Source organism: Choloepus didactylus, chromosome Y (assembly GCF_015220235.1).
Source record: "Choloepus didactylus isolate mChoDid1 chromosome Y, mChoDid1.pri, whole genome shotgun sequence".
NCBI classification, from domain to species: Eukaryota; Metazoa; Chordata; class Mammalia; order Pilosa; family Megalonychidae; genus Choloepus; species Choloepus didactylus.
Genome location: NC_051335.1, coordinates 53,028,285 through 53,050,871, shown reverse-complemented (window position 1 = coordinate 53,050,871; position 22,587 = coordinate 53,028,285). Strand labels below are relative to the sequence as shown.

General features: G+C 32.8%; 2 protein-coding genes across 3 annotated transcripts in view; one reads left to right on the top strand and one right to left on the bottom strand.

Moving 5' to 3' along the window:
- The window catches only part of POF1B (POF1B actin binding protein), a 122,534-nt gene extending 118,381 nt beyond the window's left edge, over nucleotides 1–4,153 (top strand). The window contains 1 exon segment of the mRNA XM_037822817.1: nucleotides 4,015–4,153. Coding sequence (XP_037678745.1) covers nucleotides 4,015–4,153 — 139 coding nt within the window.
- Nucleotides 4,154–13,558: 9,405 nt separating this feature from the next.
- Nucleotides 13,559–22,587, bottom strand: part of LOC119524295 (zinc finger protein 711-like) — a 29,557-nt gene continuing 20,528 nt past the window's right edge. The window contains exons 4-9 of one of the 2 annotated variants that reach the window (XM_037822918.1): nucleotides 20,850–21,005; nucleotides 20,034–20,171; nucleotides 17,854–17,991; nucleotides 16,954–17,001; nucleotides 15,243–15,386; nucleotides 13,559–14,830 (exon numbers count right to left, since the gene is read on the bottom strand). In XM_037822918.1, coding sequence (XP_037678846.1) covers nucleotides 13,653–14,830; nucleotides 15,243–15,386; nucleotides 16,954–17,001; nucleotides 17,854–17,991; nucleotides 20,034–20,171; nucleotides 20,850–21,005 — 1,802 coding nt within the window. In that variant the 3' untranslated portion in view covers nucleotides 13,559–13,652. The remainder of the gene's footprint in view (nucleotides 14,831–15,242; nucleotides 15,387–16,953; nucleotides 17,002–17,853; nucleotides 17,992–20,033; nucleotides 20,172–20,849; nucleotides 21,006–22,587) is intronic. The other variant, XM_037822919.1, reaches the window with a different exon arrangement.

The following is a 22,587-nucleotide window of genomic DNA, read 5'->3' as shown; positions in this document are numbered from 1 at the left end:
CCCTGAGAACAATTTCCAGAGGCTAAATGACTGATTTTTACTTGTTTGCTTATTTTAATAATTTTCAACAGTTAAATTGTTTCATTGGGTTAAGGGTATACTGAGAGCCTTACTGCTCCATTCCATAAATCCCACTGCTGATCATAAGCTTTTATACTTTTTGATCTGTTACAATGGTGAATCATATTCCTTGATGTGGAAATGTAAAACTAACCTTGAGTTACAGGGATAAACTTGGTTGTCATGTAGTATCCTTTGTATATTTTGTGAGATTTGATTTGCTAAAATTTTGTTAAGGATTTTGGCATTATATTCACGAAAAGTATTGGTTTTTACTTTAATTTTCCTGTAATGCCTTTGACTGGTTTAGCATCAGTGTAATGTCGACGCCATAGAATGAATTGGAAAGTGTCCCCTACTGTTTTATTTTCTGGAATAAAATTGGTATTACTAAATAAAATAATGCCAATAAAACTGGTATTATTAAAATCTTGTGGAGTGAATTAGTGAAGCTTAAGTGGACTGGAGTTTACTTTATGTGAAAATTTTCAACTGCAAATTCAACTTTTTAAATAGATGTATGAATATTCAGGTTATTATTTCTTCTTGAGTGAGCTTTTGTGGTTTTTCTTTTAAGTTTTGCATTTCATTGAAGTTGTCAAGTTTATTGGCACAAAATTCATAATATTCCTCTACTATCCTTTGAAAGATTCTAGGATCTCTAGTGATAGCCCTTCTTTCTTTCTTGAAATTGGTTTATTATTCATTCTCTCTCTCTCTCTCTCTCTCTCTCTCTCTCTCTCTCTCTCTGCTGATCAGTCTGGCTAGAGCTATATCAATATTATCAATATTCTTAAAGAAACAGCTTTTGATTTAATTGATTTTTCTGTATTCTATTTCATTAATTTCTTCTCATTTCTTTATTTTTTCCTTATGCTTATTTTCCACTTATTTTTTCTCTTCCTTTTCTTGTTTCTAAAGCTGGAAACTTAGGTCATTGATTTTAGACCATTTTTCTTTTCAAATATAAACCTTCAATGCTATAAATTTCCACTTAAGCACAGCTTCAACTGCATCCCAAAATTTTCACAAGTTGTTTTCATTTGCATTCAGTTCAAAATATTTCTGATTTCCCTTGTCATTTATTCTTTGACCAATGGATAATTTAAAATTGTGTTTATTAGTTTCCAAATATTTGGGAATTTTTCAGATATCTTTCTCTTACCAAGTTCTAATTTATTTCTGCTTTGATCATATAATATAGTTTGATTTCAATCATTTTATTTAGACTTGTTTTATGGCCCAGAATATGGTCTCTCTTTGTAAATGTTCCATATTACCTTGAGAAAAATGAGTATTCCATTCTTCTTGGGTGTGGTGTTTTGTAAATGTCAGGTCAATTTGATTAAGTTTGTGTATTCTATACCTTTATTGATTTTCTGTATTTTCTTCTATCAGTTGTTGGGAAAGGCATGCCAAATCTCCAACTATAATTGTGGATTTATCTATTTCTCCTTTCTGCAAGGAGGTGCATAAACATTAAGGATTATGTCCTATCAATGAATAAACATTTATGATTGTTATATCTTGTTGATGTATTGACTCCTTTATCATTGTGAAATGACCCTCATTATCCTTGATAATGCTTGTTATGAAGATTACTTCATCTGATATTAATATAATTTCTCCAGCTTTCTTTTGAATACACAATGCATGCTACATGTTTTCATCACTTTACTTTTTATCTATCAATGTCTTTATATCAAGGTGAGAGTTTTGTAGATAGCATTATCTTGCTTTTTCATCCAATGTAACAGTCTTTGCCTTTTAATTGGATGGGTTAATTAATTAATGTGATAGCCCATAAGGTTGAGTTTAATCTACCATCTGTTTTCTGTTTGTCTCATCTTTTCTTTGATCATCCTTTACTTTCTTATTTTGGATTAAGCATTTTTTCATGATTTCATTTTATTTATTTTATTAACTTAGCTATACCTCTTTTTATGGCTGTTCTAGGGTTTACAGTATGTTTTTTTTTTACCTAATCACAGTTTTTACTTCAAACAATATCATACTCCATCATGCACAGCAAAGTTATAATAGTATATTTCCATTTCCCCCTCATGATCTTTTAACTATTTTGTCATATATATTTATTTTTACATATAGCCACCCAAATACATTGTTACTGGTTTTGCTTCAAATAGCCAGTTACCTTTTAAAGAAATTAAAAAAAAATTTTTAATGTGTCCACTTATTTACTTTTTCTACTGCTATTCATTTCTTTGCTTAGATACAAATTTCCAGGTTATGATTTTCCCTCAGCCCAAAAGATTTTCTTTAATATTTCTTGTCATGCTGTTCTACTGAAGAATTCTCCTGGCTTTTTGCCTGAAAAGAGTATTTTACCTTATTTACTGAAAGATACTTTTGCTGTGTGTAGACTATTAAGCTGTTAGTGTTTTCTTTCATTACTTTAAAGATATCACTCCACTCTGTCTTCTGACTCTCATGTATCTGACAAGAAGTCAGGTGTTAATCTTATGACTGATCCTCCCTGAGCAATGTCCTGTTTTTCCTCTGGATGTTTTTACAATTCTCTGTTTATCACCGATTTTCAGTAATTTGATAATGATGAACCTGTCTGTGGTTTTCTTCACGTTTCTTTTTTGCGAGGTTCATTGAGTGTCTTGGATCTGTGTTTATAGTTTTCATCAAATTTGGAAACAATTTGTTTGTTATAACAATTGTTTTTGTTCTGTCTCCTGTCAAACCTTCAGGACTTCAATTACACATAAACAAGGCTGCTTGGTATTTTCCACAGTTTACTTGTGCTCTGTACACTTTTTCAATCTTTTTATCTTATTTCATTTTGGATCATTTTTCTTGCTGTCTTCAAATCTGCTAGTCTGTTATCCTGCAGTGACTAATCTGCTGCTCATCTAAAACATGTATTTTTCATCTTTGGTAGTCTAATGTGAACATTTTTTATACATCACACTCATGCTTTCCTCTAACTTCTTGAACATAGAGAGTATAGATTTCTGATAGCTGAGCCCTGGTCCACTCTTTTTTTTAATGTTTCATTTTTTGATCTATTTCTACTAAAAACCTAATTGATTTTTCTCTTCACTATTTGTCACATCTTCCTGCTTCAATGCAGGCCTACTAACTTTTTACTGTGATTTTACATTGTTGGGTTCTAGACTCTTTTCGGTATTACTTTAAATATTTGGAGGGTTTGTTCTGAGATGAAGTTAATTCAAAAAATAGTTTTATACCTTCAAATCTTGCTTTTAAGCTCTGTTAAGGCAGCCTATAGTCTAGTGTTAATATCATCCTGCTACAAAGGCAATATTCTTCTAGATCTCCACCTGATGCCTGCTCCATAGGAGGCCTTTCCACTGTAGCTAGTGAAACAAACTATTTATGTCCCTATGTGAGCCCTAGGGATTCTTAGCCTGCTCATTTTTTCTGGTTCTTTTCCCAGTCTCAATGGCTACCTCACATGCATACACTGATCAGTACTCAGCCAAAGACTCATGTGGAACCATGTACAGGTCTCCTGACCTCTATGTAGCTTTCTCCTGTCTGGTATACTGTCCCACAAATTCTGGCTGCCTTGGCATACCTTTATGCTAAGCTCTATCTCCTCAACTTGGTAAGAAGGCTAGGACCTGTCTGCCTTCCGTTTTCCTGTCCTATATCAAGGAAAATTTCTCCAGGCAGTGACTTGTGCACTTCTGAGGCTCACAACATTAGCCTTCTTTCTCTAGAATCACTGTCTTGCACTGCCAGTAGTCCATCACAGCGAGAAGGAGAAGCTACTCAAGAGCGACTCTTGAAAATAATGGTAAAAAACCTTTGTTCATTAAGAGAGGAATTTTATTTTTATAAACACAAAGTCACCCAGAGCCAAACCAGTTTAATAAGGGGAATCAAAGTAGGAGCAACTAAAATTAAATGAGTTATTTTCTTATCCAACCTGTAAACTAACTCTTTTCTTCTGTCTAGGTATAAGACACAGTATCCAATCCTAGGCCTTCTGTATGATGAATATGAATGTATACCACCAGGTAGAGACACACAAACTATTGTGACTGAGCAAAGAGAAGACAAATGGACTGGTGTAAGTTCACATGGACACTTCTAGTCCGATTTTGACTATCTTGTTAATATCCTTTAAAAACTGAGATAAAACATCATTAAAATAAGTAACTTTGAGAGGTTTGTTTGTTCCCTCTTAAGGCTTTTCCATGTTTTCCTTACTGATATATAGTGGGAATTAATAAACTTTGAAATGATCAATACATGGGGTAATCTAATTATCCAAACTATAATAAACTAGGTTGATGTTTACCCCAAATAAGATTAACAGAATATTAACTTTATTTCTTTTATTTCATATCTCAGGAGTTATTGAACTAATTCTAAATTTTCAAAAAAAAGTTTCATTTTTTCTAAAGCAGGTAGCAAATATCATAGACAATTAAGGGGAATGGAAGATGGAGGAGAGGCATTTTTAATAGTATTTATCTTGCAATATTGAATGTGTTACTTATTCCTGTAAATAATAAATTTTTAGAAGTTTGAAAGCAGAGAGGAGATGTGTCTATCTTTCTCACTATATTATAAGATCCTCCAGCTTTAAATCCCACAATGATAATTAGGCTGAAGAGTACTCAAAAGGTCATCTACTCTATAATATCTACCTTCTATAGCATACTCCAAGATGATCTGATGACAGGGACTTCAGCACCTTCCTAAGCAGTCCAATCTATTCCTTAGGGGGTTGATTATTAAAACCCTCTTCTTACAAAGGACTGAAAGCTACTTCCCTAAAACATTTACTTATTGACCTATTAACTTTTACAGCAGTGATCATCAAATAGGGAGTATATTTTGTCTTGCACAGTGGTTTTCTAAAAGGGGGAATTTTGCCCTCCTTGGGGACATTTGGCGATATTTGGAAGTATCTTTTGTTGTCACAACTTGGAGGGAGCTACTGACATCTAGTGGGTAGAGAACAAGGATGCTGCTAAATATACTACAATGCAAAGAACAGTCCTCCACAACAAGGAATTATCCACTATTAACAAAATGTTAATAGTGCTGAGGCTGAGAAATTCTATTAGAAATCAGAATGACCTTGGGTTTTTGTCCTACTTATATTCTTGTACACTGTTAACAGGAAGATTCTGATAATGAGCCATGGAGAGTTATGGGAATGTGTTATATCTCTTAGGTGCAATGGGGAGGAGAAAGGTTGATAAACCCAGCTCCAAAACCATACTGAATCTGACTTAAACATTATGAAAATGACAGCCTTTGTTTTGTTAAAATTCCTCACTTGTCAAACTGCTCAAGTTCTAAAAACAGACAAAATTCGTGACAGAAGCCAGTCACAGTGGTTATCCTTGGATTGGTTGGGGTACTGATTGGAAGGGAGCATTTGAAGGGCTTCTAGGGTGCTAATAATGTTCTGCTTCTTGATCTGAGTGATAAGCACATAAGTGTATGTGTTTTCTGAATATGAATTATACTTTAGTAAAAATCTCAAACTGCTTAGGTATACTGCGATAAGCAACAGATATACAAACCAATTATTCTGCAGAAACTCTTAACAGAAATTTTTAGATTGCATTGCAGATGTATAGTTAACAAAAATTAGCCATCTGTTCACAAAAAGCTCACTTAAAATTATTTTCATTGAACTTCAAAATATTTGAGTAAGCAAAAATATTCAGAAAGTTTTTAACTCTGAAGGATAGCCCTTCTCTAACCAAAATCAAGCCATTAATTGTGTAACTATGGTTGTCTATCATCAATGGGAGCAGCCAAGATCTGGTAACCCACCCACATCCAAAAAGTGAATGCATAATTTGAGCTTCAAGATACGTTTTTCCTTAGATCATTAATTAGTTGAATATTACTTATTAGTTGAATATTATTTATTAGTAATTATTAATGGATAAGGGGTATTTGATGGTTCAAGAGCCAGATTAGCAGCAAGAGAAAGTCAGCACAGGATTTATAATTTGTCATTCAGAGATAATTTGATGCTGAACTTTAAGGCTGAGAAGCAAATGCTGCTGATAACCATATGCACCCAGAGGTGGCATCAGCATGAGGACCTGCCAAATTAAGAGTCTAATAGCTGACATTACTTCTCTATCCATTAATAATGTGTAGCAATAAATATCAAACTGAACATCTCAAGGGATATATTATTTATATTCTATATATAAATATAGAATATAAAGAATATATTCTATATTTATTAATCGTTAGAGATGTCTGGGAATACCTAACCTCCAAATATGACACCAATGAGGAAATCTACTCAATCCTCCCTCACTCTTGCTTAAGTCATTTGAAGCACACCTTGACTAAAGATCAGATAAACAAACCATTGTTTCATTGGATATACATATGAGTACCACAAAAGTGCAACACATTTCCTTGGTTTTATACTTATCACTTTAAATCACCTCCATAACTGTGTGCATACAAGAATAACAGTGGCTTAAATTAATTATGAATCAGTTGTAAGCTAACTCTTTTTTTCTTTTTCAGCCATCAATGAATCCACTTTAAAGTATTACAACTAAAAGGAGTTTTGCTGTGTCTGCATTATTAGTTTAGCTGTTCTTTTCTGTTACTAAAGGCCAGTCAAAATTTTGAACCATGTTACTACCGATGAATCTAGTGAAATTAATTAGTTCTGCATGTGACAGCTTCTCCAGTCATTTGTAACACCTGAATCCTTTCTATAACACTCATGTATTCAATATAGCAACAAACTGAAAGAGACCTGCTTGTTTAAACTTTGTAGATACTGAAGAACAAAAACCACTGTTTTTCAGATAGGAACTTCCTAGATATTGAATTAATTTGTTAGGGTAGAGATTTTACAAGTTATTCCATTAGAAAATTTTTTCTGATATTAGATATGCACTTCAACTACAACATTAAATACTGCTTTTTAACAAAAAAGGAAGGGGCAAAAGACAATGGTTAAAAAAAAGCAGTTTAGTGCATGATATATACAGCCTATACTTGTTTGTCTCACATTAAATCTTGTGACTGAAGATGTTTTATTACATGCTGTTTACACCACTGGGAGACATAAGAAAATCAAGGATGATCATTAATTTCATTTAGCAGGGAAGTGGGATAATATGTTTTTAAATAACTAATCTACTTAAATGTACATTGTGCTATGCTGGTTCTAAATACATATTAGTGCCTTTGTAAATCTGTTCTTTCAAATATATCCTCGCCGCATGAGCCCACCTACTTCCTTAAAAACATATATTACTATATTGCAGTAATGAATTTATATACAGTGATCTATAAAATGTAACATGAAATACTGCATAGACCTAATAAGAACAGGAATGACAAATTTTTTATGTCTGTGTCCAAGTATCCTACTTGTGAGAGATTTTATAATAGGATATTTAATATATTTATAAGTTGGTTGAACAATTGGGCTCCAATGACCTTACAAAGTGAACAAAAGTGAACACATACATTTTCTAAACATATTAGAAGAATTAAATTTCTTACTTTCAACCTCTTTGGCTAAAATTAAGAATCAGCAAAAACTAAAATTTTTGCATTTGGTAAACTATAGCATAAGGCAAACAGATATATATCAGGGTTAGATATATTTGAAGTTTTGCATTGATAAATTTCTTCAAATAATCTGTATAGAATTCTGTCATGCTTTATAATTATATTGTAATAATTATTCATTATACTGAGAAATTCTTAAGATAGGAACAGAAGAGGCACTACATATATCAAACCATAAATGAGAAGAAAAATGCTTTTAATTCTGCTTTATAGAAATATTCAAATTAGTCTTGATGGGAAGTTAAAAACATTGTTTATGTTTTCTTAATACTTATGCTAACATTTTAAGCTCTGTGACATGAATTGATACAATTCCAATTTGTGACAGAAAATGTTAATATTATTCATGAGCTATAGTCCTTAATTTCTTTTTCTTTTGGTATAGCAACAACAAAGCAGTTTCACCTCTGCAAACGACTTACATGTGTAGCTGTAACAAATGTATGTCATGTTACTATCCATTTTAAATGATGTAAGTGGAAGTTTTATTAGATTGCGACAAGTCTACCACCACTATTTGAAAAATCAGAGGTGTGATTTTTCCAAAATACTCAAAATAACACAAATAACAAGAGTACAAAATAGGGGGCAATTAAGAAGTTACAACTACTTACCAAGTGACTGGTCCACATGATCCATGCATAGTGAATGGAGTCATATTATTTAAATATATGTATTTTTTTCAATTTGTGATTAAGATCAGTGGAAAGAGCAGTGATACTTTTCTCTCATAAGTTTCACACAGCTTATCTCTGAAAACTGCAAAGTTGTTGTCAAGCAAGGATGCAAAGTAATGTGTTTAAGAGTCTAAATAAAATATGTGATGTATCTGTATGGTCTTTGTGGAAGTCCAAGAAATGTGCAGGAAGAATTTTTAGCTTAGCTGTACTATTTTTGCCAGAAGTTATCATCATGTGAATGTTCATGTTAGCACATACACCACTCTTTTATATATATATATATATATATATATATATATATATATATATATATATATATATATACACATATAATTCCTCCCATGGACAACTAGAGATACCACCACTCTTTTATATATATATATATATATATATATATATATATATATATACATATAATTCCTCCCATGGACAACTAGAGATACCACTTTAACATAGTTAGACCGCCAGTTGATGCCAATATCAACTTTAAATTAGAATTTCTTTGCTTACAAACCTAGTTTTCTAAGTCCCATAACTCACCTGTTTCAAACATGATTTCATGAAACATTCTTTCCATCCTTGTAATGGTAGTTCAACTATAATACCTTTTCTCAACATAAGCAGTACAAAACGAACAAAGATTATAAAGCTTAAAAATTGCATCTCACCACCGAATTTAGATCACCTTAACAAAAAGTTATTTTCAATCTTTTCCCATTATTGTAATGTACGAAGATGACAGGTAGACATAATTATTTTTAATTTAATGTGCTTTGAAGATTTCCCTACAAACTATATTCCCATCACCACCCCGTTATTAAGTTTTAGATTTCTATAGCACTTTTTGTCCAATATAAAAAATACAAAATACTTTATGCTTATCCTAGTATAAATAAAAGATTTTTAAACATAAAGAATGTAATAAACAATAGCATCTTTCTTAATAAACATTTATAAATATATAGTGACAGAATAAGACATACCTCTTTTGAGTCTACATAGGAAGACTGGAATTATTATATGAATTAGATGATAGCCAGGCAGACTTCCTTAGGTAATCTTTTTGGATTGGTTTCTTGTAGAAGTTGGGTTGCTAAGTTCAGGATCTTTATGTTTGGTTTCCTATCCCACCTCATTAAAATAATTAGTTATTGAAAGGTATGCCCCAGAGGTTCTTTGCAATATAAGGCTTTCATTCAATAACTGATTTGCTAACACAGTGTGTTAAACATTCCTAGTTCATGTGTGACAAGATACACAAAGCCAACCAATTTCTTAAAATGAAAGAATATATAAGATTTTTGAGGCAGTTCCTTAAAGGGGTGGAATGAGCCTGCCATGCTACAATGCGTGGGTGGTGGTGGGATCTAGGATGACAAGATTTGGGAGTTGAATGGGAGGTGCACAAGACTTACATTATGTCATGTTAAATAGGATCGTTTTCAATATGTCAGCTGGCCCAGATTTAAAAAAGGAACAGAGTCCCCTTTGTAGTAGTTACTTGGGTAATGCTCAAAGAGAAAGGCATAGCAACTGAAACTAGGAAAGTGGAAACATTTTTAGTTTGGGTTATCCAGTGCTAGAGCCTTGAGCCTACAACTTAATACATTTCTACTGCAGGGCCTCTATATTGCCAATAAAAATATACAGTTCTTATCTAGGATCCCAGGTTTTAACAGACTTTTCTCAACCAGCTCCAAATTTACAAGTTAATTCTTTAGGAAGGAGAAGGTAGGGCTAAACAAAGTGGGAAAGTTGGGAAGATTCTCTAATACAGTGAAACCCTAGGGTTCTTATCTAGTCCTGTGTTTACTCTAAATGAAGCCTTATAAATCTAAAAACATTGGATAGAATTCCAAGCCTAGTCAACTTTTCCATAGTTCTCACAAGAGGAGGTAATCAGGATTTGAGTAGGAGGATGGTTTTTGTTCTTCTGCCTTCATGATAGGCACATAAATTTTTTCCTGTAAGCAGGTATATAAAAATTAAGAATTGTACTTTACTTTCCTTTAAAAATTCTTAAGAGATGTCTAGGACTTGCTTCATAGTAAACCTGTGGATGGGGGAGGGGAGCTTCAAAATAAGCCAGTCAGCGGTAGGTGGGTGAAGAGAGGAGGGGGAATATAAATGAAAGATTGCCATGAGGTGATAATTGTTGAAACTGGGTGATAGGTACATACGTGCTCATTATATTACTCTACCTTTGTATATATTTGAAAATTTTCTGTAATAAAAGATATGTTGGAGATATATATAGAAAATCTCCTGTATATTTTTCAGAGTAGGTCAAGGTACAAACCGGTATTTGTTCCATACCAGACATGAACAGTTGCACTTGAGGGCCCTTCCTGGGTACATTCCTGGGTACATTCCTCTCCATCATGGCACAGGCCACTTAGAAGTGACAATTAGACAAGTCCATCTCCACAAAACGGCCCTGAACTGTCCTGGAAAAACACTTTTTCAGTAATTCCTAAATTACTTCTCTTTCTCGTGAAGGTACATTTACCTGAAGATCTACATTTTTTAGGTAAATTTTTGGGGCATATAGAGGAGGCCTGCACCTGTAAAAATTAGGTTTTCTTAAAGGAAATCTTTCGTTTTTAACATACTGGATTCATATAAATTCCTCCTAGGCTGAGGTTTTCTAGGCCCAATTTATAAACGGAAGATAGGAAAACCCACATACTTTTCTCCAGCTCCACTGCAGCCACAAATTGGAAAAACCTCTCCACAAGGTTTCCTGGTTGCTTCTGCTCCTCTATGATATATTCTTCACATAGCCTCCAGAATGATCTCAAAAATGTAAATCAGATTACATTGCTGACTTCCTTAAAACCGAACAGTGGCCTCCCATTTCAATCTCCTCGCAGGTCTCATCTCTTGTCAGCACCCCTTGCTCAGCCAAAGCTTTTCTCACTTCAGGTTATTTGCATTTGCAGATTTCTCTGCAATTAATGCTCTTCCACAACATCTGCTCAAATGCCATGTCCTAATAGACCGCCTCTATCTCCTCACCACAGATATCTATTTAAGCAAACTTGCTAGTGTACCAGAGTTACACTGGTGGCTCTTGTCTAACAATTTACTACTCAAAGCATGGTAGTATCACCTGGGAGCTTGCTAGAAATGCAAACTCCTATTGAATCACAACCTGTCTTTTAACAAGATCCCCAAATTGACTGTGTGCACATTTAAGTTTCATAAGCACTGGCCTAACATGTAATTGCTAATAGATTTCCTCTTTTTCTGTTATTGCTTATTAAGGAATAATTACAAACTCAATTGATAAAGTCTTAAGAACTAGTATTATCTACTACATGAACTCTTCTCAGTGTTGACCTGTTTGAACACATCAAGTTATTTTTATGTCAGTTTGCAGGAATCTTTCCCAAATAGTTGATTCAACATTCTTCTTTTGAATATTTATACTGGGAACATCATTAGATGTATACATTACTCAGGATTGTAATGTTTTAAACAAGTTAAGCATTTTTAGTTCTCTCTGTAATAGAAAATAAGAGGTCTTAAATGGGCACCTTAAAGGACTTTGTCATAGTTTTTGCAAATAACATACATTCTTGAGGGGTAATCATGCTATAGTCATCATAATTGTTTAAATTTCTGGCTTATGATGTTGTTAATGCACAAAATTCAACAAGATGTTTAAAAAAACAACTGAATTACCTAAAAGTAATTTTAAGTGAAAAGTCTTTTAATAGAGTGAACATTACAACACAACTTTAAATAAACACATAAAACCTTAAAGTGCAATAATGCTTTTTATTTTATGCTCATTTCAATGAGTAACATTTAGAAATAATAATCCCACATAACATTGACAATCTTATTTTACAGTGTGTACATCATTTACAGCCACATAAACACACAATTTTAGATTTTCCAAATTTAATATTGTGAACTTAAGAAAGATAAAAAAATTATTCTCAAGGAAGTGATTCTTACCTGGTGCAGAACAGAAAGGTGAACAGTATTTGAAACACAAAACCACAATATAGATGAAGTAAAATTACATTTTAATTATGTTGAACAGCTGTGGGTAAATAAGAAGAAAATAAACTTTAAAAGTACACATCATATGCATTACATTTATGAACAGGATTTTCATTAAATTGCCCTAAACCAGCTTTTTATATTAAGCGCCAGTTTGATTTGCAGCATGCTAACACGAAGCATTGTTAAAGGGATGCATATTTTAAATTTTTACGATGTAAACTGAATATCCACTTCCAAACTCTATTGGCAGCATGCTCGTCTGTTAAATACTGCATAAATACTGCCTCATATTGAAAATGCATGTTAATAATATGGTATATAGATTTTAAAAATCAAACATTTCAATAATGGCATAAAAGTGCACCTTTAAACATTACAGCAAGTAAGACTAGAGCAATCACACTTGCCAAGACTGTCCTAAGGAAAAAAAAAAACAAAAAACCTCTAAACATTGTATTTAAGAAAACTCTGTTCTCTTGATTTAATCTTTAGATCATTAAAAAATAGTGCTGACTTTGCAACACTACTGTTGCATCCATTTTAGAAAGCCACATTTGACTCAAATATGCTTTTGTCATATGCCATACTGAACAAAAATCAATTTGAACATTAGATAAGAGGGAAAATATATATATATATATATATATATATGTACATACATATATACATACATACACACATGAAACGTTAATCCTTGAACTTCATCTTAGACTTCATCACAGAATGCTGTATTTTAAACATCCTGTCCTGTGATAAAATATTAGCACCTCTGAAATTCTTTTTTTTTAATCTAACCTGTTTTCCAGTGAGACTTTTTCAATGAATGTACAAAACTATTTCTATATCTGGAATTCAAGTACAATGAGAAAAGCTCAATGGCTAAGTAACTGATGCATGAATGCATTTTATTTCCCCACACCATTTCTAAAATTGCATAAAAGTGAGGCTTGCCTTCTATAGCAAAGCACTGCTAAACTCCTCTATGTGTATTCTCATTCAGGAACATTTGTCTCTAGTATGATTAGCCAAATAAAGTAGTTGTCTTTGCTTTCCCTTCTGTAGTTTAACTATGTATATAATACTATTAAATAATATTTTCAGAAACCATTCTATGGTGCTTCTTCAAATCTTTAAGTGATTTTCAAAAGTCTATGAGAACCCCTGTTAATTCAAAAATTTTAAGATCTTTAATACAAATTATGTAAAGTTATGATCTAATATCAAGCTTTGAAACCAGATGAAATAGTTTGTCAGATTTTCCTCCCAATTAGCACATAATATTTCTAAATAACTTCTTTCTTCATATTGATTTTATTACAAAAGGGCCTCCTCGTGGTGCCTCATAATATGCTGGTTTTTTTCTGATGGTCTTCGGAATCCCTTCTTGCAGAATTCACACCTATGTGGATAGTCTTTTGTATGTATTGATATCACATGTCGTTTAAAGCCAGATGCGTCTGTAGTGCTGTATTCACAGTACTCACATTGGTAAATCTTCCTTCCAGTATGTATCTTCATATGTTTCTTGAGCTCATTTTGTTGTCTGAACCCTTTCTTGCATCTTTTACACTTCAGTGACTGGTCCTTAGTATGAACTGAAAGGATATGGCCACTAAGAATAAATGGATCTGATGTTTTAAAGTCACAGTGCCTACACTGATGAATTTTCCTACCCTTATGTATATCATTATGTTTTTTGAGCTCAGAAGGACAATGGAAACCTTTATCACAGACCTCACATTTGTGAGGAAAATCCTTAGTATGAACAGATATGATGTGCCGTTTAAGGTCACTTGAGTTGGTGCTCTTATGGTCACAATGAGGGCACTGGTGTGTCTTATGTCCTTGAAACAAATCCAGATGGCGGTGAAGCTCCCTCTCATCACCAAATGCTTGGCGACAATGCTCACATTTATATGGTAAATTATTACCATGCTTAGACTTAATGTGAGTTTTCAGATTTGACTGGTCTGCACACCTGAAGATACAATACTGACACTGGTATGGCTTCTCACCAGTATAGGTTCTCATATGCTTCTTGAGTTCAGAAGGATGTTGAAAGCCCTTTCCACACTCAACACAAACATGAGGAAAATTCTTGCTGTGAACAGCCAGCAAATGTCTATTCAATAATCCCTGTTCTACAGTTTCATAGTCACAGTATTTGCACTTGTGCTTCTTCGGCTCCTTGTCTCTTAATATAAGTTTATTAGAACTCAATGGACTAGCCTCTCTATATCTTCGTGTGTATTCTGTAAATTCATGGGTTTTGTCAACTTTGTTTATAAGCTTATGACTTTCTAAGTGGCTATGGAAACTCACTTTCTTGTTAGTTGTAAAGTCACAATCTGTACACTGATATTTTTTTCTCATCAAATGATCAGGATGATTCTTCATGTGTCTTTTCAAGAATCCCCTGGATTTAAACTTTTTTGAGCAAATATGGCAAGGGTATACTGGCAAGGGCTGTCCATCAGGACCTATTATAACAGCTAGATAAAAAAAAGGAAGTTGTGACATATGGTCAAAGACTGCTGTAACAGGTTTTACAACGAAGGTGCCAACATTAGCTTACATTCACTATGTGATAACTATACTAACAATATAATGAGCAGAACTACTATAAGGCTTACCTGCCAAAATGCTATATTACACTTGGAAACCTGAAACAGGCACTCTTTGTCTGAAAACTCTCTTTAAAAGCATCTTTTGGGTGAAGAGCAAACATAGTTTTACTAAGTACCAATCAGTCACACACTTTTAAAAAACTGATTATCTATATCATACACAAATAAGTACACTGGCATAGGACTACACTGCAAATGACTTATTGTTTTCTATAGTTACAAAAAGTACTCCCACATCTCAAATTATTAAAATAAATCATAAAGCAAAGTATTTTACCTGTTTGCCACTGCCTGGTTTCTCCTCTTCTCCTCTTCTTGACTTTCTGTTTAAGCACTTTATTCGTATTAATACTATCATAAATTTGAAGGTACTGTGCTGCTGTACTACTTCTGTTTGCTAATGCTGAGTCCAAATTATTTCCTGAAAAAATTAATACACCAATAAGCTACATATATTTATCCTTTTTAAGGTTAGGTTAGATGAATTACTGGAGATGGCATAGCACCAAGTTGCCACTGAGGTAGTAAATTTCACAAAGTATACTGATTTTCACACTCTCTTATATCTCTCTCTCACACACAAACGTGTACATGCAAGTAATTTGAATAGCATATTATGTGAAATTAACTTGAAAATATACCAGTTTATTTATCCTAATGGAATAAAATGATAAGGAGAATGTAGTATAAGAAACCGAATTTTAGCACCCTAAACAAAATCTTTGCATCAAACCAAATTCTCACCACTGAAGGCTGATAAAATTAAAGTAATTTAGCAAGAAGTATATATATATATATATGTATCAGTGAGCCAGTATAGTCATGCTGACTATGTGTAATGTTTAACAAACAGATCTCTTGTGAATATGCTTTAGAATAGTTTATTTAATGTGAAGAGTAATAAGTATTAAGATTGATTTTGAGAGTTAAAATAGATGTGGCAAATAATTTCCTGCAATATCCATGGGATCAATGCATAAAGTTCTTAATAAAATCTTAGTTCTTTAATAAACCTAAAACCTAGATTCTTATATGCAATCTAAAATTTAAGTTACGTAAGTTATGCACACACAGACATGTGCATGTGCACACACATACCCATAGAACTTCATGACACCATGTAAACAGTGTGCTAAAGTTAGTAGCACACGTATAATTATAATAATATTGTTTCATGAATTGTAACAAAGGTACCACACTAATGCAAAATGTTAATAGGGAAAACTGTGTGTGTGAGAGGGGTATATATGGGAAATGGTACTTCCTGCATGATGTTTCTGTAAATCTACAACTGGTCTAATAAAAAATATTAGATGGAAAAAATCCTAGTTCTTACAGTTCTGTTGTGGTTTTATGCAATTTACTTTAAAAATGTAGACCTACAAAATGTCAGTTTGGTTTATATGCTGTGATATATGTCTCTCACTGATTCCTCTGAAGCCTACATTTAAATTTAGAGTCAAATACGTCTCCAAGAACAATCAGACACTTTATGGTGAGAAAAAGTCTCTCTGCCTACTAAAAAAAAAAAAGCTATCAACCATGGAATAATACTGTAAGACATTCATTAAAACTACAACCAATTTAAACTGACACATGGTTTTATGTAGCAATTATGTAAATCTACGTATTGCCATAGAAATTAAGAAAACAGTTCAGCTCCAAGAAAGACATTAAAAAGTGTTTGTTATCCTAAATAATTTAACTTTTTTCAAAATAATTTCTATTTTATAATTTTTTCATAGCAACTTTTTATGTACCATGTGGAAAGCTACCCATTACTTGTATCTTGAGGTAAATCTAAAACGAACTACGTTCACAGATTAACACATATTATGTCTATGTATAAATTAATCAATTCCCCAAAGAGGCAAACTCCTATGTAACTAGCTAAGCCTGACCAGGCAAAAGTCCAAGTATTGTGTCTACAGACACACACTACTCACTCTTACCAAGCAGTATACATCTCATATATAATGCTCTCTCACCTGATGCTTGACAATCTTCATATCTTCGGGAAACTCTTCTTTCTTCTCCTAAAAAAAAAAAGACTAATTCAAAAACAGATATGCTGATTTAATGATTACTAGTGGATCACATCTTAATCTACAAAATCTTAATTTGACCACCATTCCTTGGATTAAAAAAAAATTGTTAAATTCTTCCACTCCCAAAGATTATATAATTTCAAACCCTGTAAATAAGGGCTGTTGTCAGCATCCTTGGAGATGTTAACATCTAGAATAGTAATTTTTTAAATGAAACTGGATAGATATTTCTGCAGAGTACCTGAACAGTGAAGGCGCTCAATAAATGACTGTTGAATGAATGAACTTTTGGGAGAACCAAGTAAACATAAAATAATGCATTTGAACAACAGAATTTTCCAAAGTAAGGACTATACCTAGACCATCTTGTAAATTAAGTAGGAATGACATAAAATAAACAGAAAGAAAAGAACAAGCATGATAAATTTATCTTGTATACCTACTTCCTAAAAGAGCACACCTGGATTTCTGTTCCTTTTCAAAACCCAAAAATCTTATTATCTGCAGTGCTAATATACGAAATAAGTTTTTCCAAAAGGGGAAGGATCAATTTTCAAAGGTTATTCCTGATCTAGAGAAATAAAAAATTTTATGGCACTCACTAATACAGGTAGGAGACCCTACTGAAAAACACTGCATTAAGCGAGGTTCATTTTAAATAACACAAGGTATATGGTAGGAAAATCATGTAAAGTAACTTGAGATGAATTAGTTCGCAGCAAAACATTTTAATGTATTAGCCAACTCATGGTGGCATTAGCACAGCATATTTAATAGCCTAATGGCTGATCAAATACATATGTTATGTACTTATCAGGTGAAAAAATGCCAGTGTCCTACCATATGTCGCAGCCCAGACAACAGGGACAACTATTTTATTAACATCAGAGTCCTCAAGCTGTGTCTCAGGGAGAGAAGTTCCTTCCTCGTCCCCTACAATGACTTCCATGTAAACTTCATCTGCTATTTCAGCACAACCTAAATTTTGGAGATAATTGTTTGTTTATAACCCCAAATATCTGATAAATGGGTAATAAATTCCAAACATTTAAAATCTTTCAACTTTCAAGTTTTCATCTTGGCTAAGATGAAAAGAGAGAGAGAGAGAGAGAGAGAGAGAGAGAGAGAGAGAGAGAGAGAGGCACTTTCGGAAGCTAGTGCCATTTGTAGATAATCATTGAATAAAATTCTTATTCTCCTTTTAGAACTTATCCCAGGAAAATGGCTTTCTGATTACATAAAACCTGTGTGCTTGAAATATATTAACTGATTTTACAGTCCATCAGGCATTACCAGTTTATAAAAAGGGTTTGTATTCCATAAGTTTACCTGACATATCTTTGGAACTCAGAAAGCATTTTCTTAGAAACAATACCAGAATCTGGTCCATGCTATCCTACATACCATAAATGAAATGCAATATTGTACCATGTAATAAAAAATAATTTAAAAAACTAGTAATTGAAAGAAAAACTAAATAAAAATAATTAAAATCACATATATACATGTATACACATGCACATACATTAAACTTGAATGCTGGTGCTCAAGAAAATGTGGACACCCTTCAAGAGGCAAGATATTTAAAGAGACACTACTGAGGGGGGAAAAATTAAATTAAGTGAGGCTCATTTAACAACAACAAAAAAAGAACAAACTAGTATTGTGGTAGGGAAAAAAATTTTAAACCTAGAGGTCGTTTAATATATTTTATGTGAAATAATCTGTTTAGCTATAACCTGATATTTAAAAATGGCTTGAATTTATGCTTTTTCTTTGATTCGCATACTGGGATCTTTTATTGACTATGAAACAGAAATGTGGGGAAAAAAGTGTCCCTCTCCTTCTAAGTTTCCCTTCTTTCCATTAACCAGACACTGGTCTAAATTTTCTAACATCCCTATGGAATTCTGGCTTCAGATAATCTAAGCTCCATCCCCAACCTCCTACTTTACTCCTTTCCAGACCAAAGAGTAAAAAAGATAAAAAAAAAAAAAATGTGGAGACCAAATAGAAATTATTTCAATCAACTCGTTTCCTAAACAGGATTGGAATTCATCTCCCCATGGGTTCTAGAGAAGGAAGGAAACTTGAGGAAGGAAGATCACAGTGCAGCACGGGTAAAGCCCCATATTGGCAAGGTAATGTGGCAGAAGTGGAGATTCAAGCCCCTCTAGGACAAAACAAAGTAGTGGCTGTGTCAGTAAAGCAAGGGGACTAAAATAGCCTTAGGGAAGAGCTGTGTTCCTGTGCTAAGGTGAGAAGAAAGTGGACAGAATAAAGAAATAACTTACGAACAATGCAGCCCAGTAGGTAAGGAAACCTGAGGAGTGTTTGTCACCCTGTGGTACTCAGCCCCAGGAAATCTGACAGCAACTACTTGGACTCCATCAATAGCATAGTAAGTAACGGTCCTGGCACCCTGGCTTGGGATAATGCTTGCTCAGCTAATCCCTCAGTGACAGAACAACCAGTTAACCCTTCCACTGCTGAATCCAGAGAGAGACCAACAGTGTTCATTACCATGTGAAAAGAACACTGGTTTTAAAGTTAGACAGATATGAGTTCCTCACTTAATATTGGAATGGTCTTGAGCAAATTACTTAACTTCCCTGAACCTTTTTCCTTCCATAAAACAGGTATAATACCACCTACATCAGAGATGAATTGTGATAATCAAATAAAATAATATATATGCAACATATCCAATAATGCCTAGCACTAACCAATTACTCAATAGTCTTCTATATATTTGTGACCTCCTTTGAAGTCAGAAACTATATGTTGATCATCTCTGTATCCCTAGGATAGTACCTGAGACATGGTATTTCATGTTTGCTGATATGAATAATACATGTATTAGACAATAGGACCCTTCCCCTTTAAATTACTTACAGCAAAGGGTCAGGCTTATTTTATTAACTTTGTTTCTATACAGTGCTTGTATCTCTGAGATTGCTATGTTTTAAAAGAATGCATCATGACTGCTGCTAAGTCACTACAGGCCTTTTTATTCTTACTGATATCATCTTCTTCCTGAGAAGAATCTTTAACTGCCATGTAAACCATCTTCTCCCGCTGCATCCGGCTCTGGTCAAGCACTCCAGCTACAGAATGTCCACTGGTATATTCACTCTCTGTGACAATTTCTGTTCTGCCTTGAAAATTAAAACACATATCAAAATAGAGAAGTTTCATGGAAAAACTCCCTAAATTAATAAGATTATCTAAAGAAATGCTGTCTTTTAAAAAATTATTCCAATATAAATTTCCAAGAGTCAATAAAATTTGCATACAGATTACATTTCAAATTTTCAGTCATCACTAAGAAATGATAACAATTATTAACACATATCATACTTATATGCCAAGTGCTGTACAAGTTTTTTACATATATTTATCCATTTGTTCCTCTCAACAGCCCTATGACATAGTTACTATTATGGCCATTTTATGTATGAGACTAAAGAACAGGGAGGTTAAGAAACTCACCAAAGGTCACACAGCTAAGTGCAAGAACCAGGATTAAAACCCTAGTAGACTGCCTCTAGAATCCATGTTCTTAAATATTCATTATCCTACTCTAAACCAAATCCTCTCTACTTAAGTGTTTTGGTATTTTCAGCTGCAATATACTACTCATGCTTGAAAAAATCTAAGAATGACATATTTTGCATTCTTGTTTTATATTCAAATACAATTTTTTATATAACCATCCCCAAAGAAACTGACAAAATCATTTGCACTCTGAGGACAATTTCAGCATACTACACAGAAAACATATTAAGTTCCAATTCCTAACTAGTAAAATAATAAATTAAAATTAGTCTTTGTACCTATTTCAACATCATCTTCTGCCTCGGCTTTAAATATATACACTTTTATTACTTCTGAACCAAACCCATCTCCTTTAACATCTTCTTGTGAACCATCATTGCTGATTTTTAATGGTGTATTCCCCATATGCTCTAATTTCTCCCCAACATCATCCACTGTAAAACACAAACAGGAAACTCTGTCAGTCAAAATTTACTACTGGCATTTAGTGGGTGTTTGGGCATAAGTGCAATGTGAAATAATGTGTTAACCACCGACCCCCTATATTCATTTGGTAACCAACCACGCAGTCATTAAAAGTGTTAAGTTTCATAGAAAAGCAGATATGAGATCAGATATACAACATGATAAGAATTATATTAAAAACTTATTCACAGATTTCAATTTATATATACAAACTATTCAATAACCATAGAGCTTTAAGAAAACGGTTTGGGAAAAGAGTAAGTAATCTTCTACAACTTTCAACATTTTAAATTAAATCTCAACATCAAATTTAAAAACAGAATAATTAGAACATAAAATACATACTTTCCTTAAAATTAAGAGGAGCAAATTAAACACTAACAACAAATTAAACAGCAGCTGCTTCTAAAACCAATTAACATATTAAATCTAGGATTGCATAAAAAGAGAAAACACAGAAAACACCTAAATGACTTTTTACAAAGGGCTTTTCAGGAACTATTGTAAAAATAAAATCTCAGTAAATATTCTCATTTCATTTGAGTCAATGGAAGACAACCTCAAACTTGAAATTTTGCATACTTCTCAATTTAGAAATTCATGCTTTATTTCAAAACCTTATACAATGGTAATACAGTATTTGAGAATTTTACTTGCTTTTTAAGTATGCTTACAAAATCTGAATCTCTGCTATACAGTGTTTAAGGATAACATTTAATTTCACATGAGTACTATCATGAACTATGTAATGAATATATTATATTGACAAACTTTGTCCCCTGACCATAAATAACAATATACCTCCTCCAAATATTTTATGCATACCAATTTATTTCAATGCTTATGTCTCTAAAAACTGAAAATATATGAAATGCATTCTAAATAGAAAATCTGCTCCTCCCTATTATAGATATCATATTGGTATCATATATGAAACATAAAACCCTGAAGCCTCCAACAATTCTAGAACTATTAAAATAAAATGATATAAGAGAAGTTTCATTAACTTGGTGTTCTTGAAAAACAAATTTCAGGAAGATATAGATGGGTCAAAGTCCAGATTTTCCATACTTCAGTTTCAAATTTGATATAACTTCAAAAATATTCTTTCAACTTCTCAAAATGGTGAAAAATAACAAATTCCAGATATCCTTTTTACAAGAGAAAGCTACTTTAACTTTCTGGTTAAATTTAAATGATTCCACACTATTTAAGATTTCAAATAGTTCATGTCTATAAAAGAAAGCACCCAACTGAGCAAAATAGATAGACTAAAATATTTTTATGCCATTACAGTCCCTAATTCTATTACTACATTTTTCGGCAAGTAAATTTTTAACAATGGGAAAAATTGAAATGAAATGAAAAAATTATGATAAAGTATCTGATGTTATTTGTTAAACAGTTTCTCTTTTTTAAAAATATGTTGAATAAAACTATGTGAGTGCATAGAAAAATTAAATTAGAAAGTTAAGCTTACAAAAAAGTACTTTCTCATTCTTAGAAATAAAGACATACGATATACAAAAAACTCAAAATAGTGTCCCAAAT